General features: G+C 52.2%; 1 protein-coding gene across 3 annotated transcripts in view; it reads right to left on the reverse strand.

The window, feature by feature from the left end:
* The window catches only part of GABRQ (gamma-aminobutyric acid type A receptor subunit theta), a 96708-nt gene that overhangs the window by 47531 nt on the left and 28823 nt on the right, over positions 1-20354 (reverse strand). For 2 of the 3 annotated variants that reach the window (XM_006136299.4, XM_006136297.4), the window contains exon 3: positions 14815-14882. In XM_006136299.4, the coding sequence (XP_006136361.1) occupies positions 14815-14882 (68 nt within the window). Of the gene's footprint in view, positions 1-8025; positions 8153-14814; positions 14883-20354 lie in introns of those variants that run through there. The other variant, XM_075896690.1, reaches the window with a different exon arrangement.

Raw genomic sequence — 20354 nt, forward strand, 5'->3', positions numbered from 1 at the left:
CTCAGGAGGGACGGGGGATCTGGCCAGCGACCCCAATGTCTCCCCTTTAGCCGCTGGGAGCTGGCTGAAATCGCTGCTCAGAGCAGGGTTAGCCTAATCCCCATTCTGCACACACGCTCTCCCGCGCCACATTTCATCCTGACCCCTTTAATCTGACCGGAGGGCTTGTCCGGACCTCAACCGCCTCATTAGCGCCTCTCCCTTCCCCACCATTCTTCTGAGTGGAACAGTCATTCTTCTCCGTTGCTAAGCGACCCGGCACAGACTTGGCATATTAACGACTCCCCCTCCTCCCGAGGCCTGCAAAGGCGATGGCAGGAGGGAGGCGGGTCCAGGAAACGTGGGAGCCTCGTTCCGGCCTTGAGTGCTTCGCGTGTGCATGCCATATAGAGCTATATATAGCCTTATTTATTTACATATTCAAATGGCAACCTCACACGCACGCCTGTGGATTCCGATCTGGTTTCTATATCGAGATGCGGAGACGCACGCCCACACGCCATAGCGGCATGCTCTCAATGGCTGTGCCCTGGGGTGGCTGTAGGCCCTAGCCCAGAGAGCGCGCTCAGTGTTTAGACAGTCCGTACCCAGAAGAGGCACTCACCAAAGTCAGGGAAGCACCGGAGCAGTCTACAATATTCCTCCAACACACGGCAGCGCCGTGGCTGAAAGTGGGAGCAAGGTGGGACATTGCTTTAGAACAGAGCTGGGAAGAGGGGAGGTTCAAGAAAAAGGCATTAGGAGTTTGCCTCTCCAAAGAGTGAGAGCAAGCGGAATAATTTGTGACCTAGACGCCTACTGTACTCTACAGCAGCGGCTTTCAAACTAGGGGGCATGGAATGTCAGGTGTAGGGTCTCATTGCTGCAGGGTGAGTGGGAGGGGTGGGGATAAGGGAGCTTCCTGCCTGTCCTGGCACTGCAGACTGCGCTGCGCCCCAGAAGTGGCCAACAACAGGCGGCTCCTAGAAGGACGCACGGGCTCCATCAACTGCCCCTGCCCCGAGCACTAGCTCCACACTCCCATTGGCTAGAACTTGCTGCCGGCTGCTTCTAGGGCACAGCATGGTGTGCGGTGCCAGGGGAGGCAGGAAGGTGCCTTAGCACCCCCACCGCAACACTGACTGGGCGCCACTCAAGGTAAGCTCCTCCTACTCCCCCACCCAAGCTGAAGCCCCCTCTTGCAGCCCAAAGCCCTCATCCTCATCCCCACCCCGGAACCCACACTCTAGTGAAATCATGTCGGGTTGCAGTGTCAATTCTCTTCCACTGGGTCACGAGCAAAAAAAGTTGGAAAGCCCCTGCCCTGCAACGCTTCCAAACCCTGAACTACAGGAGTCAGCTCCGCTACTCTACATATTGCAGCATGTACTGATCTCAAGATTAGCCATGTGCAACAGAAGCAGACAGATGCCCGTAATACATTATATAGCCCCAACCATTCACCCCAAAGCACTTGGCTCTCTCCGGCAACACCCCCAAAATGCAGCTGGCTCCAGCACACAGTATGGGGAAGGAAGATCTTGACTAAGGAAACCAAGGTAAATGCTCACTCTAAGGGTCGTGAGATCGTTTGATGTGAAGGGGGAATGTTCTCACATCGGAGATCACCGATTAGGAAGATGCGAGAAGCTAAGGTTAGCCGCCCTGGAATGAACAGAGGCTGAGACAATCCTCGGAGAGCAGGGACTGGTGGTTCCAGGCAATCTAGGGGTTTCCAAGCTCGATGAAGAGGGATGAACAGAGGACACCATTAGAAATGAGTGACCCGACCGATCTCATTGGGCCTACACGACTTCGGATCCATGTTACAAATCCTGAGCACCTTCCCCATTAACTATTCAAACATACAGACACATAGACAGGCAGAGGTTTCTTGTAACATGGAGTGCAAGAAGACACCCTCCGGAGCCTAGAGGGTCTTGGGCCACAGTCAGCTCAGGGGAAGGCACTGGAGAGGCCACTGTCACTCACCTCTGCCCAGGTGCCTGGTGGTAGGGATGCTAACCAGTGCCCCCTTGCCAGGCTGGTCTGGCCCGGTTTGCTGCGGTCGCAGCTGTCTCGGGGGTGCCAGGTCTCTTGCGCAGTTGCAGCCCTACTCTACGCAGACGTGCATGCGGCTGGGTAGCCCAGATGGTGAAGCTGTGGACTTCTTGGCTAGGCTACGTAGCCAACGAAGCCCGGTACCAGACTTCTCTGCCAGGTGCCCATGGCTGGAAGGTAGAGTTACCGTGACACAAAACGGTTCCTTGCTTAGCTCTAGCGGCATGTGGTGCTCGCCCTCGGGACAGGGGCAAGGCGCTGGGTTTGTACATCTCCCGAAGTGGCTTCCCCTTTGCTTCAACTTGGAGCATAAGCAGCACTGCTCGTCAGAGAGCAATGGAAACCCTGACTGGAAGCTCCCAGTGCTCAGCAGCCTGTAGAGAAAGCAGCATGGCTGTCCACTGGGAATACGGCGGTCTTATCCCGCACTGACACCTTTCAAATGCAGCGGCTACAGTAAAAGTCCTGATCCTTCTCGCCTGGTCCCAGATCACCCCCCCGAGGGGATGCTGCAGAAAGCCAGGATGGGGGTAGCTGATGATGTTGTTTTGTCTCTTCCTCCCCAGCAGCCCTCGGTCACCCTGTCCCACTTTCGGCCTCGTGCCGCCATTCATGCGGCGTCTTCTACTTAGGCCTTGTCTACACTGCAGCGGTCGATCCACTGGCCATCAATTTATCACCTCTGCTTAGGCACGATCAATCAATCTCCGAGCATGCTCCCATCGAGGCTGGTATGCCTCCAAGACGAGAAGAGTAACCGATGTGAACGGAAGAGCAGCCCCCACTGACCGTACTGCACCAAGACACCGTGGTGAGCATGTTGACTGCAGCTGCACTATTTGTGTAGCTAACGTAGATCGATGGTGCCGGTGAGTGTAGCCAACGCCTTAGTCTCCCTCTTATTCCTGTGTCCCACTTCTTGTCTCCCTCTCCTCTTCCTCACCCAGTTCTTCCAGGTGTTATTTCCTAGCTCCAACCATGGCCTCCTTCCCACTCATCTCTCCAGACCCTTCTGTGCTTGGCTTGTAGCACTGTTTGCTCTCTGGTTTATACTGTAAGACCGTTGGGCCAGCCCTTCGTGTTCTGCACCACCGCATGCATGTGTGTAGCTTTAATCATAGCTGACCCAGATACCAACTTTTGCTCTTTGCAATGAATTTCTGTGCAAAGCACAGAAGCAACAGGTGTGATGGAGTTCCAGTTCCCAGAAACACAAAGGGCCACATGTTTTCTTCACTGAAACATCCCCCCCGATCCATGAAGGACCAGACTCAGGGAGCTGCCAAGTTGGTGACTCACAGTACAGAGGAGAGAAGCTATTTTTAATGAAACAGGATGCTCCCCGAACTCTTGTCCAGAGCCTGAAGCAACTTATAAAGAACGTCAGAAAAGTTCTAGTAACTTCCCCCCCCCCCCCCCCGATTATTTGAACATTTGCCCAATGCTTGTTTTGCCTGGCTCTAGCTGGGATCACATGCATGTGGAACAACATGCTGCCCTGTCCATGGCAGAATTCCTGTCTAAGAGCCTGATCATGCGGTTGTGAGAAATCCGGACCCCTTGCAACTCCCAGTGACATTAAAGCCAAGGCCTTCATTTTGCAGATCTACAAAGTTCCTTGTTGGGTGAAGCTTACTGGCTAAGGTTAAAATGGGGTGGAGTGGGGTGGGGTGGGGTGGGGCAGGTAGCTGCCTGCCCCATGGAGGGCCTGTGGCAGACAGGGGCTGCTCCGGCCTGCAGCAGGGGAACTGGGTGCTGCTCCCATCTAGCATGTGTTTTACCGGTTAACCAATTAAACGGGATTTTACATCCCTAATCTGGGCAGTGTTACACAGGCACCATGGTGAGGGGATATTGTGTAAGAAGCTAGGGGTTAGGCAGAAAAGCAGATGACACATAATTAAAGCCATTAAATATCCAGAAAGAGAAGAAAACAGAAATGCAGAAGGAAACAGGCTCTTGGCGTGGGTCTAGAAATGGAGTTGATTTACTCTGGAAATCCATTCCAGAGAACCAACCCTTTGCCCGCCTTTTCCAAACGGTCAGGAATATGGTGCTGCCAGTGTGGTCTCTGCAGCCACTGAGTAACACTGACCTATTTTCCAATTGCTAAACCAGGGGTGTAATCGACATGTTTGTGTGCGATAATCAATTTCAGGTCAGGGACCTGGGAGCACTGCAGAAGGCTGCACAGCGATTTGCTTGGTGAATGAGGCTTGCGCTGTCACGCTGCTCCCGCCGAACATCCCTCACTGTGGTACAGAAGGATCCCCCGCCCCAAGGGGGAGCAGGCAGTTTCGTTACCGGGTTTGTTCAAACCGGAGCTTCCTCCGCATTGCTTCAACAATGGGCTTAGGTTGCATTCAGCTCTCATTGGGCCCGATTCTTTGCTCACATTGTGTAGTAGGGATGTGACCGGGTAACCAGTTAGCCGGACACCCAGTGAGCATCACTCATTAAGGGGTGATGCTTACTGGGGAATGGTTAACGGTTACCTGGGAGCAGCCCTGCACCTGCAACCCGCCATGGGTGGGGAGCTGCCTGCTTCCAGCCTGACTGTGGTCGGCGAGGGGGGCTGCTCCCACCCCGCAGGCTGCAATGCCCCTCCCCACCTGGCCCCGTTTAATCAGTTAACCGGCTAAAGGCAACGTTTAACCAGTTAGCTAATTTAAGGGGATTTGACATCCCTGCTGCATAGCACCTGATCCCGTGAGAAGGCCCACAGAAAGCAGGGGGGTGATAGCAGAATAAGGCGCTGTTTGCCACCAGGCTGCTGGACCAATTTTAGGGCGGGGGTGCTGAGAGTCATTGAACCAAAGTGGAAACCCTGTCTAGGGTGAAATCCACTTCAGGGCAGGGGGGGTGGCCGCAGCCCCAGCCCCCCGAGTTCCAGCACCCATGGTCTGATAGGATTAAGGCATCAGCAGGCAGCCCTTCACTTTTAAGGCGGCGCGAATGCTTATGAAAGATCCGCGGATCCCTCGCAGGCTTCTCTAAGATGCTGCGTCTAGAAATGAGTCGAATGTTCCCCCCTCCCCGTCTCCTTTTTCTCCCACTTTCCTTTTGCGCTGGGGTCACCCTCTAGCTCCCATTTCTCATAGTCGCCAGGGGGCCCGGAGGGCGTTATCCACCATGCGCTGGCTGCTCCGGACTGCAGGGGAAGACGAGAGCTGGGGATGTTTAGCCAGTCATCCTAGGCCAGGGGATGCAAAATAAATCAAGATGGATGGCAGGTGTGGCAACGGGCTGTGAGTGTGATGGTGTTGTACGCAGGACTGGCAACAGTGCCTAAAGGAAGCCAGCTTTGTTCGGGATCAGCCTTTTCATTCTCTGCCAGCCCTCTCCTTTGGGAGCAGTCTGGCTACATGCATGTAAAATAGCCACAGACTGGCGTCACCAGGAAACCTCCACAAGCAAACGGTAAATTACAGCCTAAGAACTGGAACCGGCAACAAGAACTGCCCGACCTCAGCGGTACCAGAGTGAGCTCTTTGGCAGCCGAAAGCCCAGCTGTGAAGGTTTACATGACATCACCGCATCTGGAAACTCCCAGCCCTGAGCTACGTCGGCAATGCCCCGTTATAGCTCGGCATCCGGGAAATCCCCAGAGACAGAGCTGCATTGACTGGCCCCAGCCCCAACACAGCGCAACATTCTATGGACACCCTCCCCCAGGCAGGAACCTGCTGCATTGGGACACGACTACCCGACCTGCCGCCTATTACAGCGCGTAACGTCTAGCATCTGACTGCATTAGCTGTGCCACACTCCAGCAGAGTGCTTAATATTCTGAACAAGAGATTCCTAGATGCTGGGCTGGAATAGATTGCAGGTAATGCAGTCGTGTCACAGAGCCAGAGAGTCCCGAATGCTACGAGAACACATTCAGGGACTTCCACGGGCTTTACTTGTTCCCTGGGAAAGGATAGTGGGTCATTAAGAACGTCTAACACCAAGGGTAGAAATGCTGGAGAATTTGGGCTTATTTAGTCTACAGAAAAGAGAAGAGTGAGGGGGGATTTGAGAACAGCCTTCAGCTCCCTGAAGGGGGGTTGTGGTGGCGCGTCGGGGTCCCCCACCTCCTGCACCCCCGTAGTGGCACGAACAAACTCCACCAGCCAGTAGAACAGAGGGAGTTTATTGCTTCTCCAGGATACAGCACAGCACAGATGTCATCTGGTTACAGGAACTGGGGCTAGGAGGTCTCAGTGCCCCCCCCTTGAGATGGGGGGTGGCTGGGCCCTACAATCGCAGCCCCCCTCCCTAGCTCCTTCTCCCCTGGTTCCCAGACAGAATCTAAAGACCCGTCCCTTCCAGCCCTGCCCCCATTCCACCTTCCTTTGTTCCGCTCCCTGGGAGGTAACCTGTCGAACAGGTGACCTCCCTGTCCCATCAGCTACTCTGCTGGGCAAATATAAACTAGGCAAATATAACTTAGATAGGGCCACGATAAGGTGGGTGCATAATTGGCTGGATAACCGTAGTCAGAGAGTTGTTGTTAACGGTGCTAAATCCTGCTGGAAAGGGATAACAAGTGGAGTTCCGCAAGGGTCTGTTTTGGGACCTGTACTGTTCAATATCTTCATCAATGATGTAGATATTGGGATAGAGAGTACGCTTATTAAGTTTGCAGATGATACCAAACTGGGTGGGGTTGCAACTTCTTTGGAGGATAGGGACATAATTCAAAATGACCGTAGCAAGTTAGAGAAATGGTCAGAGGTAAACAGGATGAGGTTTAATAAAGAGAAATGCAAAGTGCTCCACTTAAGAAGGAACAATCAGTTCCATACATACAAGATGGGAAGCGACTGTCTAGGAAGGAGCATGGCGGAAAGGGATCTAGGGGTCATAGTGGACCACAAGTTGAATATGAGTCAACAGTGTGATGCTGTTGCAAAAAAAGCAAATATGATTCTAGGTTGTATCAACAGGTGTGTTGTAAGCAAAACTCGTGAAGTCATTCTGCCGCTCTACTCTGCACTAGTTAGGCCTCAGCTGGAGTACTGTGTCCAGTTCTGGGCGCCACATTTCAAGAAAGATGTGGAGAAATTGGAAAGGGTACAGAGAAGAGCGACAAGAATGATTAAAGGTTTAGAGAACATGAGCTATGAAGCCAGGCTTCATGAACTGGGCTTGTTTAGTTTGGAAAAAAGAAGATTAAGGGGGGACATGATAGCGGTTTTCAAATATCTAAAAGGGTGTCACAAGGAGGAAGGAGAAAATTTGTTCCTCTTGGTTTCTGAGGACAGGACAAGGAGTAATGGGCTTAAAGTGCAGCAGGGGAGGTTTAGATTGGACATTAGGGAAAAATTCCTAACTGTCAGGGTGGTCAAATATTGGAATAAATTGCCAAGGGAGGTGGTGGAATCTCCCTCTCTGGAGATATTTAAGAACAGGTTAGATAGACATCTGTCAGGGATGGTGTAGACGGAGCTTGGTCCTGCCTTGAGGGCGGGGGCTGGACTCGATGACCTCTTGAGGTCCCTTCCAGTCCTATTATTCTATAGTTCTATGGTGGTACAGACAGCAGCCAGTGGGGGTCACCCACAGCCCAAGCCTAGCAACCAGCAAGGTACCAACACTACGTCACAAGGGTTCCAAAGAGGATGGAGAGAGGCTGTTCTCAGTGGGGGCAGATGGCAGAACAAGGAGCAATGGGCTCACAGCGCAATGGGGGAGGTCTATGTGGGATATTAGGAAAAACTATTTCCCCAGGAGGGTGGGGAAGCACTGGGATGGGTTCCCTAGGGAGGGGGTGGAATCTCCATCCTTAGAGATTTTGAAGTCCCGGCTTGACAAAGCCCTGGTTGGGATTTGTTGGGATTGGTCCTGCCTTGAGCAGGGGGCTGGACGCGATGACTCCCGAGGTCTCTACCAGCCCTGGGACTCTATGATTCTGCTCCTCCATGTTCTAAAACCTCAGCGCATCCAGAAGCAGTGAAGAGAGAGACTAGCCCACGTTACGTCTAGTAAGTTACTTACATGCCATTTCCCTGGTTGGGTTCTTCAGGAGAAAACCAATTTTCAGAGTTAAAGATACGAAGACAATCCCAGAAACAGATCTTTGAAAAGGACAGCGGGGACTGTAGACTACCTAGTGACAATGCGCCTCAGTCTCTGTGAGGTCAGCACTACCGTGGGTGAATCCTTAGGGTGACAGTGTTTCCCATCAATGGCAACTTGAAATCTGGCCTCCAGGGAAGTCAATTTCAAAACTGCCCTGTCTTCAGTGGGCCAGGATTTCATCCAGAAAATCTGTCGACTAAAAGGACAAGTTTGTGAAGGGATTCAAGATGGAGGGGGTCATATAATTACACCAAGGTACCCACCGCGCTGCTTTCCATCTCATACAGATCCTTCCAGGCCTCCGTCTGTCCTGCAAGGAGCTCTGCATGGCCACAGGACCCAGCCCAGGCAACTGGCTTTCTGTGCATGGACCAAATCCCTCTCAGTTATGGAGTCTACTCCATACAGTGTCCACTTCTCCCCAGCCTCATCCAGCACAGCAGCAGTGACCCACATGCAGGGAAACCAGAGGATATGCCCATTCCAGTGAAAATACAAAATACTGCCAAGCTTCCCGTGGGCAGATACTCCCACAGGGCTAGGCACATTTGAAAGAGAGGGAGAGAGAGAGGGAGGTAACTCATCACAAAGCTAAAGGATTGTCCCTGGATGTGAAGAATCAAGAAACCGTCGGCCTGGTCCTTCAAGGTCCTGAGTACCCTCTTCTCCCACATTAAAATACTGGCTCCGTATTGGTGCCTAGCTAGCTCCACAGCAGCTCTGTGTACGACTTCCACTGGGCACGCGCTGCCTGGCACCCGCTGCCGAGTGTTGCTTTTGCCTCGTGGGAAGAAATTTGGCTTTCAAATAAGTTTCTAGAGGTTGGAAAATAGCAGGCACAATATGTTACCTTCCTTAATTCAGAGAGACGCAGCCACTCTCATGATCATGCACGCAGCAGAAGAGGGGAGCGTTAAGTCGCTAGAAGAGGAGGCGATAACACCTTATTCACTGCCTGCAGGGTCAGTTCTGCAAGGTGCCTTGCTGCCCTTCCCCTCCCTCTCCCCCTCCAACAGATTTCACTGCAAACCTCCATTGTGTAACTGTCCTGTAAATATCCCACACATTGCACCAGCCTCTTGTACATGGCCGGGAGATTTGTCCACAACAGCTCTGTGCTTCCCTGCAACAATAACCCGCCTGTAACTTTTCAACTAGTCACCTGTGCCAAGGTTTATAAAATTTTAAAGCTGATGGTGTAACCAATGCCAACCAGGATATTGTAGATGCACATGTGCACCCTGGGCTGAATGCTTTTAGGGGATGACACAAGAAGTTGCAGAACCAGGAAGAGTAGTTAGATACATACACAGGGCCGGCCAGAGTGCTTCTCTATTGCTTTTGAGTTTCTTTCATTTACACTCTACACTTTTGCCCACATCAGAGCAGCAGACCAGTACAAAAGACGCTGAAGGGGATGGTCTTGTCTTGCTTTAAGCACAGACAGTTGGCTTGGGGTTCCCAACTTTCCTGACGCCTGTGCTCAGGTCACGCAAGTGGCTGATGGGATGTTTATGAGCTTCCTGGTTAACTGACGTACAGCCTGAGGACACATTGGAGGAATTTCAGCTCCAAAAGTAACCTTTGGAGAGAGAGCTGGCACCAGCCTCTAAGTGATGGGAGTTAGGCAGGAATTTCTATTACTGGTCAGCTGATACAAAAAAACAGGACTGTGTAGCGCTTTAAAGACTAACAAGATGGTTTATTAGATGATGAGCTTTCGTGGACCAGACCCACTTCCTCAGATCAAATAGTGGAAGAAAATTGTCACAACCATATATACCAAAGGATACAAATTAAAAAAATGAACACATATGAAAAGGACAAATCAAATTTCAGAATAGAAGGGGGATGGAGGGGGGGAAGGAGGGGAGGTAAATGTCTGTGAGCTAATGATATTAGAGGTGATAAGTGGGATTACTGGACAGGTTATTCCGTAGCTGTCCACCTACGGCATTTCCAACTTCTCTGAAGCAGCTAGAACTGGCCACTGGCAGGTGATACCAGACTGGATGGATTCCTGGCCTCTGGCAATGCCAAGATTTCTTAGTGCCACATTACACATCTGTTGTCCTCCACAGACATGGCATGGTGGACCTCTGTGTTTATCATCTCATGGTCCCAGCTGGTTGCATAACATTTGCCAGATAGTTTGTATAGCACATTTCTCTTACCAATATTCACAGGCACTGTGGTTCCATTATTTGCCCAGCTCTGTGCTTGTTGATTTCTAGACCCTGTGTGGTAAGGTTATAGGGTTTTATTTTTCAGCCTGGGATCTAGGAGTCCAGCTAGACCCTTCCTCAGTGTTCAGCACATGGGATCCAGCTCCGTGTAACTGGTAGGAACTTAGCAATCAACCCTGTTACGACGCAGACATTTTAGCAGTGTTGGCTCTGCGAGGCTAGGAGGAGAATAGAGGAATAAAACACTATCTGGGTGAGTAAAGTCAGAGGCTAGGAGTCTGAAACACACACTCTGGGGAAAAGGAGGGGGTTCTTTTTCCCCACAGTCATTTTTCAGAGACGTGAACACGAATTGTAATGTCACCGAGAAGATGTTACAATGCCAGCACTGCATCCCGGCATCTCTTGCATTAAGACAAGACTCCGTCACTTCTGGGGCAACAGAGCACAGCATCTGGGGACCCTCTTGCCCCGACAGACAACTGTATCAACTCTAGCAAACCACAGATCAGCCCCTGGGAACCTCCAGCCCCAAGACACAACTGCATCGCCTCTGCTACATGAAAGCACATCGGATACCGCTCACTGCCCCGCTCTGAGATATTACTGCATCATCTCCTCGGTAGTACACTGCTCAGGAAAGTACTGTCTTGAGCTGCACCGCCTTGCAGCATTGTATCTGGCTGGAATCTCAATGCAAACTAGTTTCTGATCCCTCCAGCGTGCACCACCATTCTCGGGGTGCCCGGCCTGCCGCAGCCCCGACAGAGGGTGAACACAGCAAAGGAGCTTGGCAGGTAAGGGGCTCGCCAATGGCAGCAGCAGCCCCCACCGTGCCACAGAGGGATCTGTGTGGATTAATTAATTATCCTACAAGGGGCAGTAAGGAACAGCGCTGGTTGTGTAACAATAGAAGCTATCTGGTTTCCATGGCAACCCAGTCCTGCTTGTGCACCTTTAATTTATTCCTTGAGCGGTTCTTTCCTGAGCTCGCACGGGGCTGAGAAATGCCTTGTTTTTCTTGCCGCTATCCCAGTGCCCGGAGCCGGGGCAAAATGCTGCCTCGCCACCCAGCACGGAGAGCAAGAAGTCAAAACTTGCCCACATCACACAGGGAATAAAACTATCGCTGCTCCCTGAATGTCTGCTTGGTAAGATGGCTCCAGTCGTCAACCCCTTTCCAAGTGGCCTCTCCTGTTCTTATTCTGCAGTTTCCCAAAGCACTTCAAGGCCCTCATATCAATTAGGCCCCATCATGCCAGGCCTTTTGCAGACACGAAGGTAAGAGATGCTGCTCGCCTTCTTATAATCTGAATTGACAAGCAGACAAAGGGCAGGAGGCGGAAAAGAGCAGCCCGGGAAAGTGACTTGACCAAGGTTACCCTGCTGGGGAGTGGCAGAGACAGGAAAACATCCATGTGTCCTGAATCCCAATCCAGTGCCCTGTCCATTGGACCAAACCATCACCTGATAGGGCATACTTAGGAAGGCCTAGCAGACCCCACATGAGGAATGGACAGGAGTCAGCCCCTCCACTGAGGACACAACATAACCGGAAAGGCTGGTAGGGCAGCCCCCCCCCCCCCCCAAAAGACTCTATGTACCCATAGGGGGAAGCAGAGAACTCCCTTCCATCCCGGCATGGACTGGCCATAGCCAGTGTGGAAAGGCCAAGTGCCCTCTTGCACGGACCCAGCCGGCCAGCGGAGACCCGGCAGGCGTGGCCCAGCGGTGGCGGGCCTGTCTCCGGGAAGAGGGGGCGCTGTCAGCATTTGGCCGGCAGGCTGCATTGTGTTGAAAGGTGATGCTAGCACAGTGGGAGGAGGAAGGATGGTCCAGTGGCCAGGCGGCAGGAAGCCTAGATCAGGTGTTTTCAAGACTCGCTGCACTGCAACCGTCTTCTGACAACAAAAAATAATAGACGGCCGGGGAGGTGGGGTGGGGGAGGGACCAAGCCTGAGTCTGCCTGTGCCTCCCTAGCCTGGGTGCAGGGGCCAAAATGGAAGTCCTAGGGCTTCAGCCCCAGACAGTGGGGCTCTAGCATCATGTCTGGCCCCGGACAGTGGGGCTCAGGCTTCAGCTTTGCTCCCAGACCTCAGCAAGTCCGAGCCAGGCTCAGAGACCCCATTAAAACAGGGTCCTGACCAATGTGCCTTCTAATTTTGTCCATCCACATGTGGAATAAATTTTGTTAGGTGCACCGGTGCATGTGTAGATGTGCACCACCTGCAAAAACGCACACAGCCGGCTGTGGGTGCTCTGCTAATCAAGTCGGCAGCACCGGAATCTCTCCTGGGTGGACACTCAAGTGCTCAGCTGACAGGAAACACTGGTCTAGTCCCACTTTGGGGTCCTGACCTACAGATTGAGACCCACTGGCCTAGATGCAATTTCCTGCCACAGATGCAGGGCAAATCATGCTGGTCCACATTCTCAAAGGCACTTTGGCACCTAACTGCCAGGGCCTCTGCTCTCCACCAAGGGGAGCAGCGCTAGGAGGAGACACCCATTAAAGACTGAGAGATGCTCAGACTCTACAGTCATGGGGCCAGGAACCTCCCCTGGCACTAGGAGTTTGTGCCACAAGGCAAGCGGTTGGCAGTAGCAGTGGCAAGCGCAGGTAGCACCTGGCAAGCCGAAGGTGGAACTGCAGGGAAATCTAACCTGTCCCAGACAGACCGATGGCAAACTCAAGGCTGCACTTCAAAGGCTTTGCTGGGCAAGAACCTGCAGTGCAAATGGTTTCATCTGAGAACATCAGTCCACCAGGAGCTAAATTCAGCCCAGAGGTACCTGGAGGCAACTCCCACTCAACTCAATGGGGCTGGGTTTGACCCGACCTCTTCCAAGTGTAGAGAAAATTTGAAACCAATGGGTGTCCCCCCTTTCCTGCAACCCCACTCCTTCCCCACGACCAAAAGATGCCCCAGGAGCATTGGTGGCACTGGAATCAGACAGGCTCTGTAGGCCCAGAGAAACAGGGCAGGAGGATCGGGATCCGAAAGGTTTTAACTCTCTTCACTGGCCAGTAAGCTCCGGTCGGGCTGGGGTTCTTCCACATAGGCCAGAACAGAGAGAACAGAGGAACAACCTCGCGCGAACGTCTCCATCACCCGCCCACCACAGGCAGCCTTGGAAAAGCAGCTGGTCTAGCAGAAAAGCTGCCATGGGGTCACCCGAAGGCAGAGGGAGGGACCTCAGTCCTAATAACTCAGCAGTTAGGCATCCTTTGCTGAATGCACACAAGACTGGCCCAACTTCCAGCATATGGGGAAGGAAACATGGGGGAGATACACCCCCCCCCCCACCACCACACTGGTGACCCCCTGGATCAGCTCATCCGGGGTCAGGAATCTATTTCCTGAACGGAGAGAGAAGCACCCACCCATCAGTCCGATGCAAAACCTGCCCAGCCTGTCTCAGCACATGGAATGCCACGGCTAGCCCCGCGAGGCTGGAAAAATGCAGCCAGCCAGACACAGCTGCCCCGGGGAGGTCTGACCACTCACGGCCAGCAGAAAGGTCGACAACGCCCAGGAAAGGGATTGAGACAATTACACCAACAGCCATTTTCAGAAATCTCCTTGGCAGGAAGATCCTCCAGCTAAAGCCATAGCAGGGGTAGCAAAGAACTGGCCGTGTTTTAAAGCACGTCGGTGCGACAAAAATAAGTCAACCCAAGAGCCATCAATGCCTGGCCACCACAGTAATTGAATCACTTGTGCGTGTCCGCACCACAGGCTTTGTGTCAGGGGTGCAGCATCTCCCTAGCTCTGGAGTGTAGACTAGGGCTGCAAAAGCTAGCAGCCTGACCTGCTGTCACCCAGTGCTCTGAGCTGCTACAAGGGCAAATTCTAGCATCCAGGATGGGGTGTACCTGACAGAGATCCCTCACCTGTGGGGGCCTGGGTTTATTTCAGCACCAGCTTCACAGCTTGCACTCTGGCTAAAGCTGGACCACCAAAGTCATGGCATTCTTAGTAGCACAGGGCTGCTGGAAGCATGATTTAGGGAACGAGGAGGGAGGTTCCCACAGCCACTCCAATTCACGTGTCGGCCTGTGATAGGGACACACTCCTTTGCAGGTAGCAAGGCATGTTAGATAGCCTTAGCCTCGCCTGCCCCCCTCCCACTCCATCCCCACCCTTCGGTTTGGTCCTGTTACATACACAGCAACGACACGCCAATGCTTGCATTTTATCCAGCAAGACGCTTACTCGCTTTGCTCTGTTCATCCCACCCCTTCCTCAGAAATGCAACTCTCTCTGGAGTGGAGCACGAAAGACAGTCTGCACCACCACCCATTCAACAAAATTTGGAGAGGAGAAATGAGGAGTAACTGCAGGGGAGCAGAACACACTGGAATGCAGACACCCCCTCCTAGGTTAGCTCCCAAACTCTTGCCAAATTCTAGCATCCAGTTGCTGCAATGATTCTGAGGAGTCATGGCTTGGGGGTACTTTCTCACCCACCGGGCGAAGAGACAATTTATTGGCTTTTCGCTTCTTTTCAGACTTACCATGTTGACTTCTGAAATCTGGTCAATGCTGGAGATATGGATGCTCATTCCCACTGTAACAGGGTTACCTGAAACACAAAGGGGCCCTGGTTAGCACAGAACACAAGCTGCCGCTGGACTACCCCACAGTGCAATTTAGCTTACTGGGCAAAATGTCAGAGGGGGAGCCGGGTTAGTCTGTATCGGCAAATACAACGCGGAGTCCTGTGGCACCTTAGGGCATGTCCGCACTAGGAAATGATTTCGAAAGAACTCAATTCGGAAGAATAATTCCAGAAATGACAAAATCGAAATAGTGGGTCCTCCCTGTGGGAATGCCTTGAAAACAGTCCGAGGCAGGCTCTGTTATTGTGGATGTGCTACCTCCGACTTAGAGCCCCAAGCAGCATTCGATTACTTCAAATTACTCAGAGGAGTCGTTATCTCAAAATAGAAGCAATGGAGCGTCCACACGACTGCTATTTCGAAATAAGTGTTTTTCCCTGACAAAAGCAGGAGAGCAGATTTCAATATAACCAGCCCGTTATTTCAAAATAAAGGCTTGGTCATGTGGACACTCCGCTTATTTCAAAATAAGGAGTGATTTATCGAAATAACTCCCTAGTGTAGACCAAGGCTAGGAAACTAACAGATTTATTTGAGCATAAGCTTTCATGAGCAAAGACTCACTTCATCAGATGCATTGGAGCAGAAATGACAGAGGCAGGCATAAATATACTTATATACTTCTGAAAGGCAGCATATATAAATATATTATGCCTGCCTCTGTCATTTCCACTCCAATGCATCTGACAAAGTGGGTCTTTGCCCATGAAAGCTGATACCCAAATAAAGCTGCTACTCTGTAAGATGCCAGAGGACTCCTCGTTGTTTGGGCAAAGCAGTTACACCAGTGGAAAATGGAGGTAGAAGGTTCATTGAGTTCAAAGGATTTCCACATCAAGAGCTGTGAATTTGCCAGGGCAAATGTGGATTTTCTAACCCAGCCCTGCGAGCTCAGCCTGGGAATGGAGAGAGAAGATGGATTTTTTCACTAGCTAGTTTCTGCAGGCCAAACGGACGATCCCAGCCCCGTCTACGGGCTCACACAGGTGTAACCGATTGGCCACGTAACTGGAACGTAGCAAACAAGTCTGCCGCTCCGGCACACGAAGCGTTGGCCTCCCGCTCACCCCCTCTTCACGAGGTTGGCTCTGCCATGCTAACCGTTTTTCAAACAGTGGTTAGTCGATGCAGACAGGCCCCTGGACACACTCCGGGAGTAGGTCTGTGGAGGGAGCCAATGCCATTTTTCACAACCATTTTGCCATGTAGAACAGCACTTCAGTTCCCCATCGGACTTAATCTGCCTGGCAACAAGGTGCCATCTGGCTCTGCCCTAAGGAGACAAGCCCGTGTTACCATACACCAAGAGCACCCTGCTCTATTCTACAATCGAGGTTCCCAACCTTTTCGAGCATACGCACCCTTTTCCAATCTATTCAATTTTCACAGACCGAGAAAAAAAGAAAAGTAAGGAAAGAAAACGAAAAGAAAAGGTTGGACCCACCGCCATGGGGCCAATCCTTATTTTTAAACTTTCCACGGACCCCCTGCAGTGCCGTCGTGGACCAGCAGGGCTCCACGGACCACAGGCTGGGAGCCACTGTTCTACACTGCTAGAAAAGACGGTATGGGCAGTGATTAAAGACTCCCTGGATTCTAGTCCCCACCTCCACCCAAGGCCCTCTGAATGGGCGCCATGCCTAAGGAACCACGTCCCTGGTTTTGTATGAGTTTTATTGAGTGGTTTGTTACACAGTTCCAAAAGGGGAGGGGTAGGACATTTTGCCACACATGGTGTTGACTTTTCTTCAAGTCACTGGCAACTCCCAGGGCTGAAATATTTACAGAAAATCACAAAAGAACTGAAAAACCATTAGCAAATAAAGAGGAGGGGACCCATCTAACCTGGAAACTAACCTGGAAACTAATGGTATAGGGGACCCATCTAACCTGGAAACTAACTAACACGCAGCAGTCAAACGTTAACTCGAACTAAGTCCTTAGTTCAAGTTAACTGTTACACAAAGGATACACAAACTGTTACAAAGGTGTAACAGTTAACTCGAACTAAGGACTTAGTTCGAGTTAACGTTTGACTGCCACATGTAGCCGTGGGCAGTTAGTTTGGACTAAGGGGATTTAAAAATGGCGCCCGGACGGGAAGATGCAAATAAAGTCCGGGATACTTAAATCCCGGGCTTCATTTGCAACTTCGAATGCCTACATTAGCCTCCCTAGTTCGAACTAGGGGGCTAGTGTAGACAGACCCTAAACGAGGTATTCGTTGTGTGTTACTAGAAATAGGAACGTAGTGTCATTGTGGGTGGGTGTGCTGCTTCTGAGACCCTATGCCTGCAAATTAGACCCCATCATCCTTTAATGGGATATGAATAACACCTCAAACATCAGAATCAAGAGTGGCTCTAATTAGGACCTCCCATCTAACTCTCCTTAAAGAGACAGCACAGTAGTGTTTTCCTCTCAGACTCTGAGCACTTGTGGGATGTTCTGAGCAGCCTTTCACGCCGGGCCTTACTGAATACAGCCAGCAGTTTGACGGCTGTTTGTCTGAGGTGCGTGGGTGGGTTCTCAGCCTGAGCTGTGCCCCGGCTCAGGAAGCCAGCCCCACAGGGGGGGCACTCACCAGCCACCCCCAGCTTGGCAAACACAGAGAGGGCCTGCCTCGGCGGAGACAAGCCAGGGGAATTCCTAAAACCCTTTTGGTCTTAATCACACCTATGGCTACCGGGAGCACAAGAAAAGGCTTTTTGAGGAGAAAAGTCTCCTCTTGTCAGTTCCCTGACGCTATTTTTATTGGTATCATCAGCTTTCGTGAGCCCAGCCCACTTCTTCAGATGACTGGACATCTGAAGAAGTAGGCTGGACTCACAAAAGCTCATGATACCATCGACATGTTTTGTGAGTCTTTAAGGTGTTGCCAGACTATTTGTTGTTTTAAGTTTTCCCTGTTTCAGACTAACTTAGCTACCTCTCTGAAGCCATTTTTATTATGAGCACACCAGCTCAGCTCCGGACCTGACTGTGCTACTGGCTAGCCATCTGCCTAGTAAGACAGTCCCTGTCTCACAAGGTACGTCTAAACTACATGGCTCTGTCACCAGAGCCACGTAGATTACTTTACTAGACATACCCAAATGAAGCGGCGATTTAAATAATCGCCGCTTCATTTAAATTAAAATGGCTGTCGCGCTGAGCCGATCAGCTGTTTGTCGGCTCAGTGCGCTAGTCTGGACACTCCACGGTCAACATCAAAGGCATTTGTTGACCGCCCCGGTAAACCTCATCCCATGAGAGACAACAAAGCTGAGCCCAAGGTGACACCGCAGGTGCGTGACAGAGGCGGGGATAGAAGGAGTCCTGATTTCCGGACTCCTAGTCTCAGGGCAGCACCGTTTCACACAATCGAATGGCTAGACGCTGCAGCCAGGCAAATTCAGATCGGAAATAAGGTGCCAATTTTTAACGGCGAGAGCAATTGACCTTTGGGACCCTTTGGCACACTGTAGGCTCCACCACCGGCACTTTTAACATCAAGCTGGGCTGTTTTTTTTCTAAAAGCTCTGCTCTAGGAATTGTGTGGAGGAAGTTTGACGGCTTTGTGTTGTGCTGGCAGACCACAGTGGTCCCTCCTGGCCTTGGAATCTCTGAATCTATGCTGCTTCTCCCTTCAAGTGCCCTACCATTGTCACCAAGCACCCCCGCCCTTCCCTGGATCTTCCCCGCCTTCCCCCTCCACATACACACTGATAATTGTTGTGGTTTTACAATCCAGTTTTTGCCATCTAAAAACAAGCAAAACAGCAACAACAATGCATTTCTCTCCCCTGTTGCCACATGAAAGATCCACAGAAACAACAAAGACAATCGACTGGCTCGAAGGGGAAACCAACCATGAGGAGACACAAAGAGCTGTCAAACACACAAAGTCTATCTAATCTAGTCTATCTGTCGAGGCATTTGTGCCACACTCATCACCATGGTATCTGAGTGCCCGAGGTCAGGCAGTGACTCAGTGGCAAAGCCATGAATAGAATCCAGAACTCCTGACTCCCAAATCCCTGCTCTAAGACAGACGAGTGACAGATTGAAGATCCGCACCGCGCTACTTCCAGCTGAGCCGAGCTTAACACAGCGTCTCCGGGCTCAGCCAGGGACAGGTCTCCGGCTTAGTCGGGCGAGCAGCAGTGGAGACGCCCTGGGCTCTGAAAAGTTGGAGACCTCACGAATCACTCAAGGTCCCCAGTTGGCAGAGCCCGTGTCCTGGGGTTCTGGGGTTTGTGGACGCCCACCTAGGCAGGATGATGAGAAGCCCTCTCACATCCCTGAACAAATCGGCCTACATGTTCAGGCTGAGCCCACAGGGCTAAGCGCCTACGCATACTACCTAGCCCAGAACCCTCCTGTGACGGGGCGCCGAGACCCCGCACTGAGCCCAGGGGGGGCGAGCGCCTTATTGACGCTGCCGGGGAGCACCTACCAGCCATGTGCCGGATGCTCCCAGGCCGCAGCGCAGCTGGGGAACGCTGGGGCGGCCTCTGGAAGGGGGAGGGGAGGATCACCCGGCATGCCGGTGTATAGGAGGGGGCTTACACCAGTGACGTCGGAGGGACACCCAGCCAGCGTCCGGGGTGGCGGGAGCTTTAAAACCCGCCTGGGCTGTGAAGAGGGGGAGGCAAGCGAGGGGGAGCGGACCCGCCAGGAGGGGGGTAGGCACCCGGAGATGCCTCGCAGGAGAGACTGGGAGAGCCGGTAAGGCTCATCACGGAGGGGAGATTAGTGAACATGGGACGAGGGACAAGGAGGAGAGAGGAAGTAGCCCAGGGCAGGGCGGTGAACCAAGCCCATGGGCTGGCACATTTAGGGTCGCAACCCCATCAGCCAGACTGAGACTGCGCCATAGTCTAAATCCTTAGGGCCCTGGATTGGGGCCCGCGAGTGAGGGCGCGCCCGGGCCCCCTTTCTCCTCCGTCTCGGGCGGAGACCATACTCGGCGAAATATATGGACAAATGACTAAAGTCGTCAGCCAAAAAGGGCTGGGCAGCCTGGCTTAAGTGGGCCTGACGCCCCAAGACTGGGTAAAGGGAGGGAAGGACCAGGGATGACAGACCCACCCCCAGAGGCGCGGTCACACCTCCCTATAAGCCACACAGCGATGGAGGGAAGAGATTATTCCCCTCTGTTTGGCACTGGTGAGGCCGCATCTGGAGCATTGCACCTAGTTTTGGGTTGTCCATTATGGCAAGGATGTGGCCAAACTGGAGAGAATCCAGTGGAGAGTAATGAAAATGAAGAGGAGGCTGGAGCACATGACCTACGAGGAGAGGCTGAGGGCTTTGGGCTTGTTTAGGCTGCAGAAGAGAAGAGTGAGGGGAGATTTGAGAGCAGCCTGCAACTTCCTGAAGAGGGTTCCAAAGAGGATGGAGTCTCAGTAGTGATGGGTGGCAGAACGAGGAGCAATGGGCTCAAGTTACAA

This window comes from Pelodiscus sinensis, chromosome 13 (assembly GCF_049634645.1).
Source record: "Pelodiscus sinensis isolate JC-2024 chromosome 13, ASM4963464v1, whole genome shotgun sequence".
Classification (NCBI taxonomy): Eukaryota; Metazoa; Chordata; order Testudines; family Trionychidae; genus Pelodiscus; species Pelodiscus sinensis.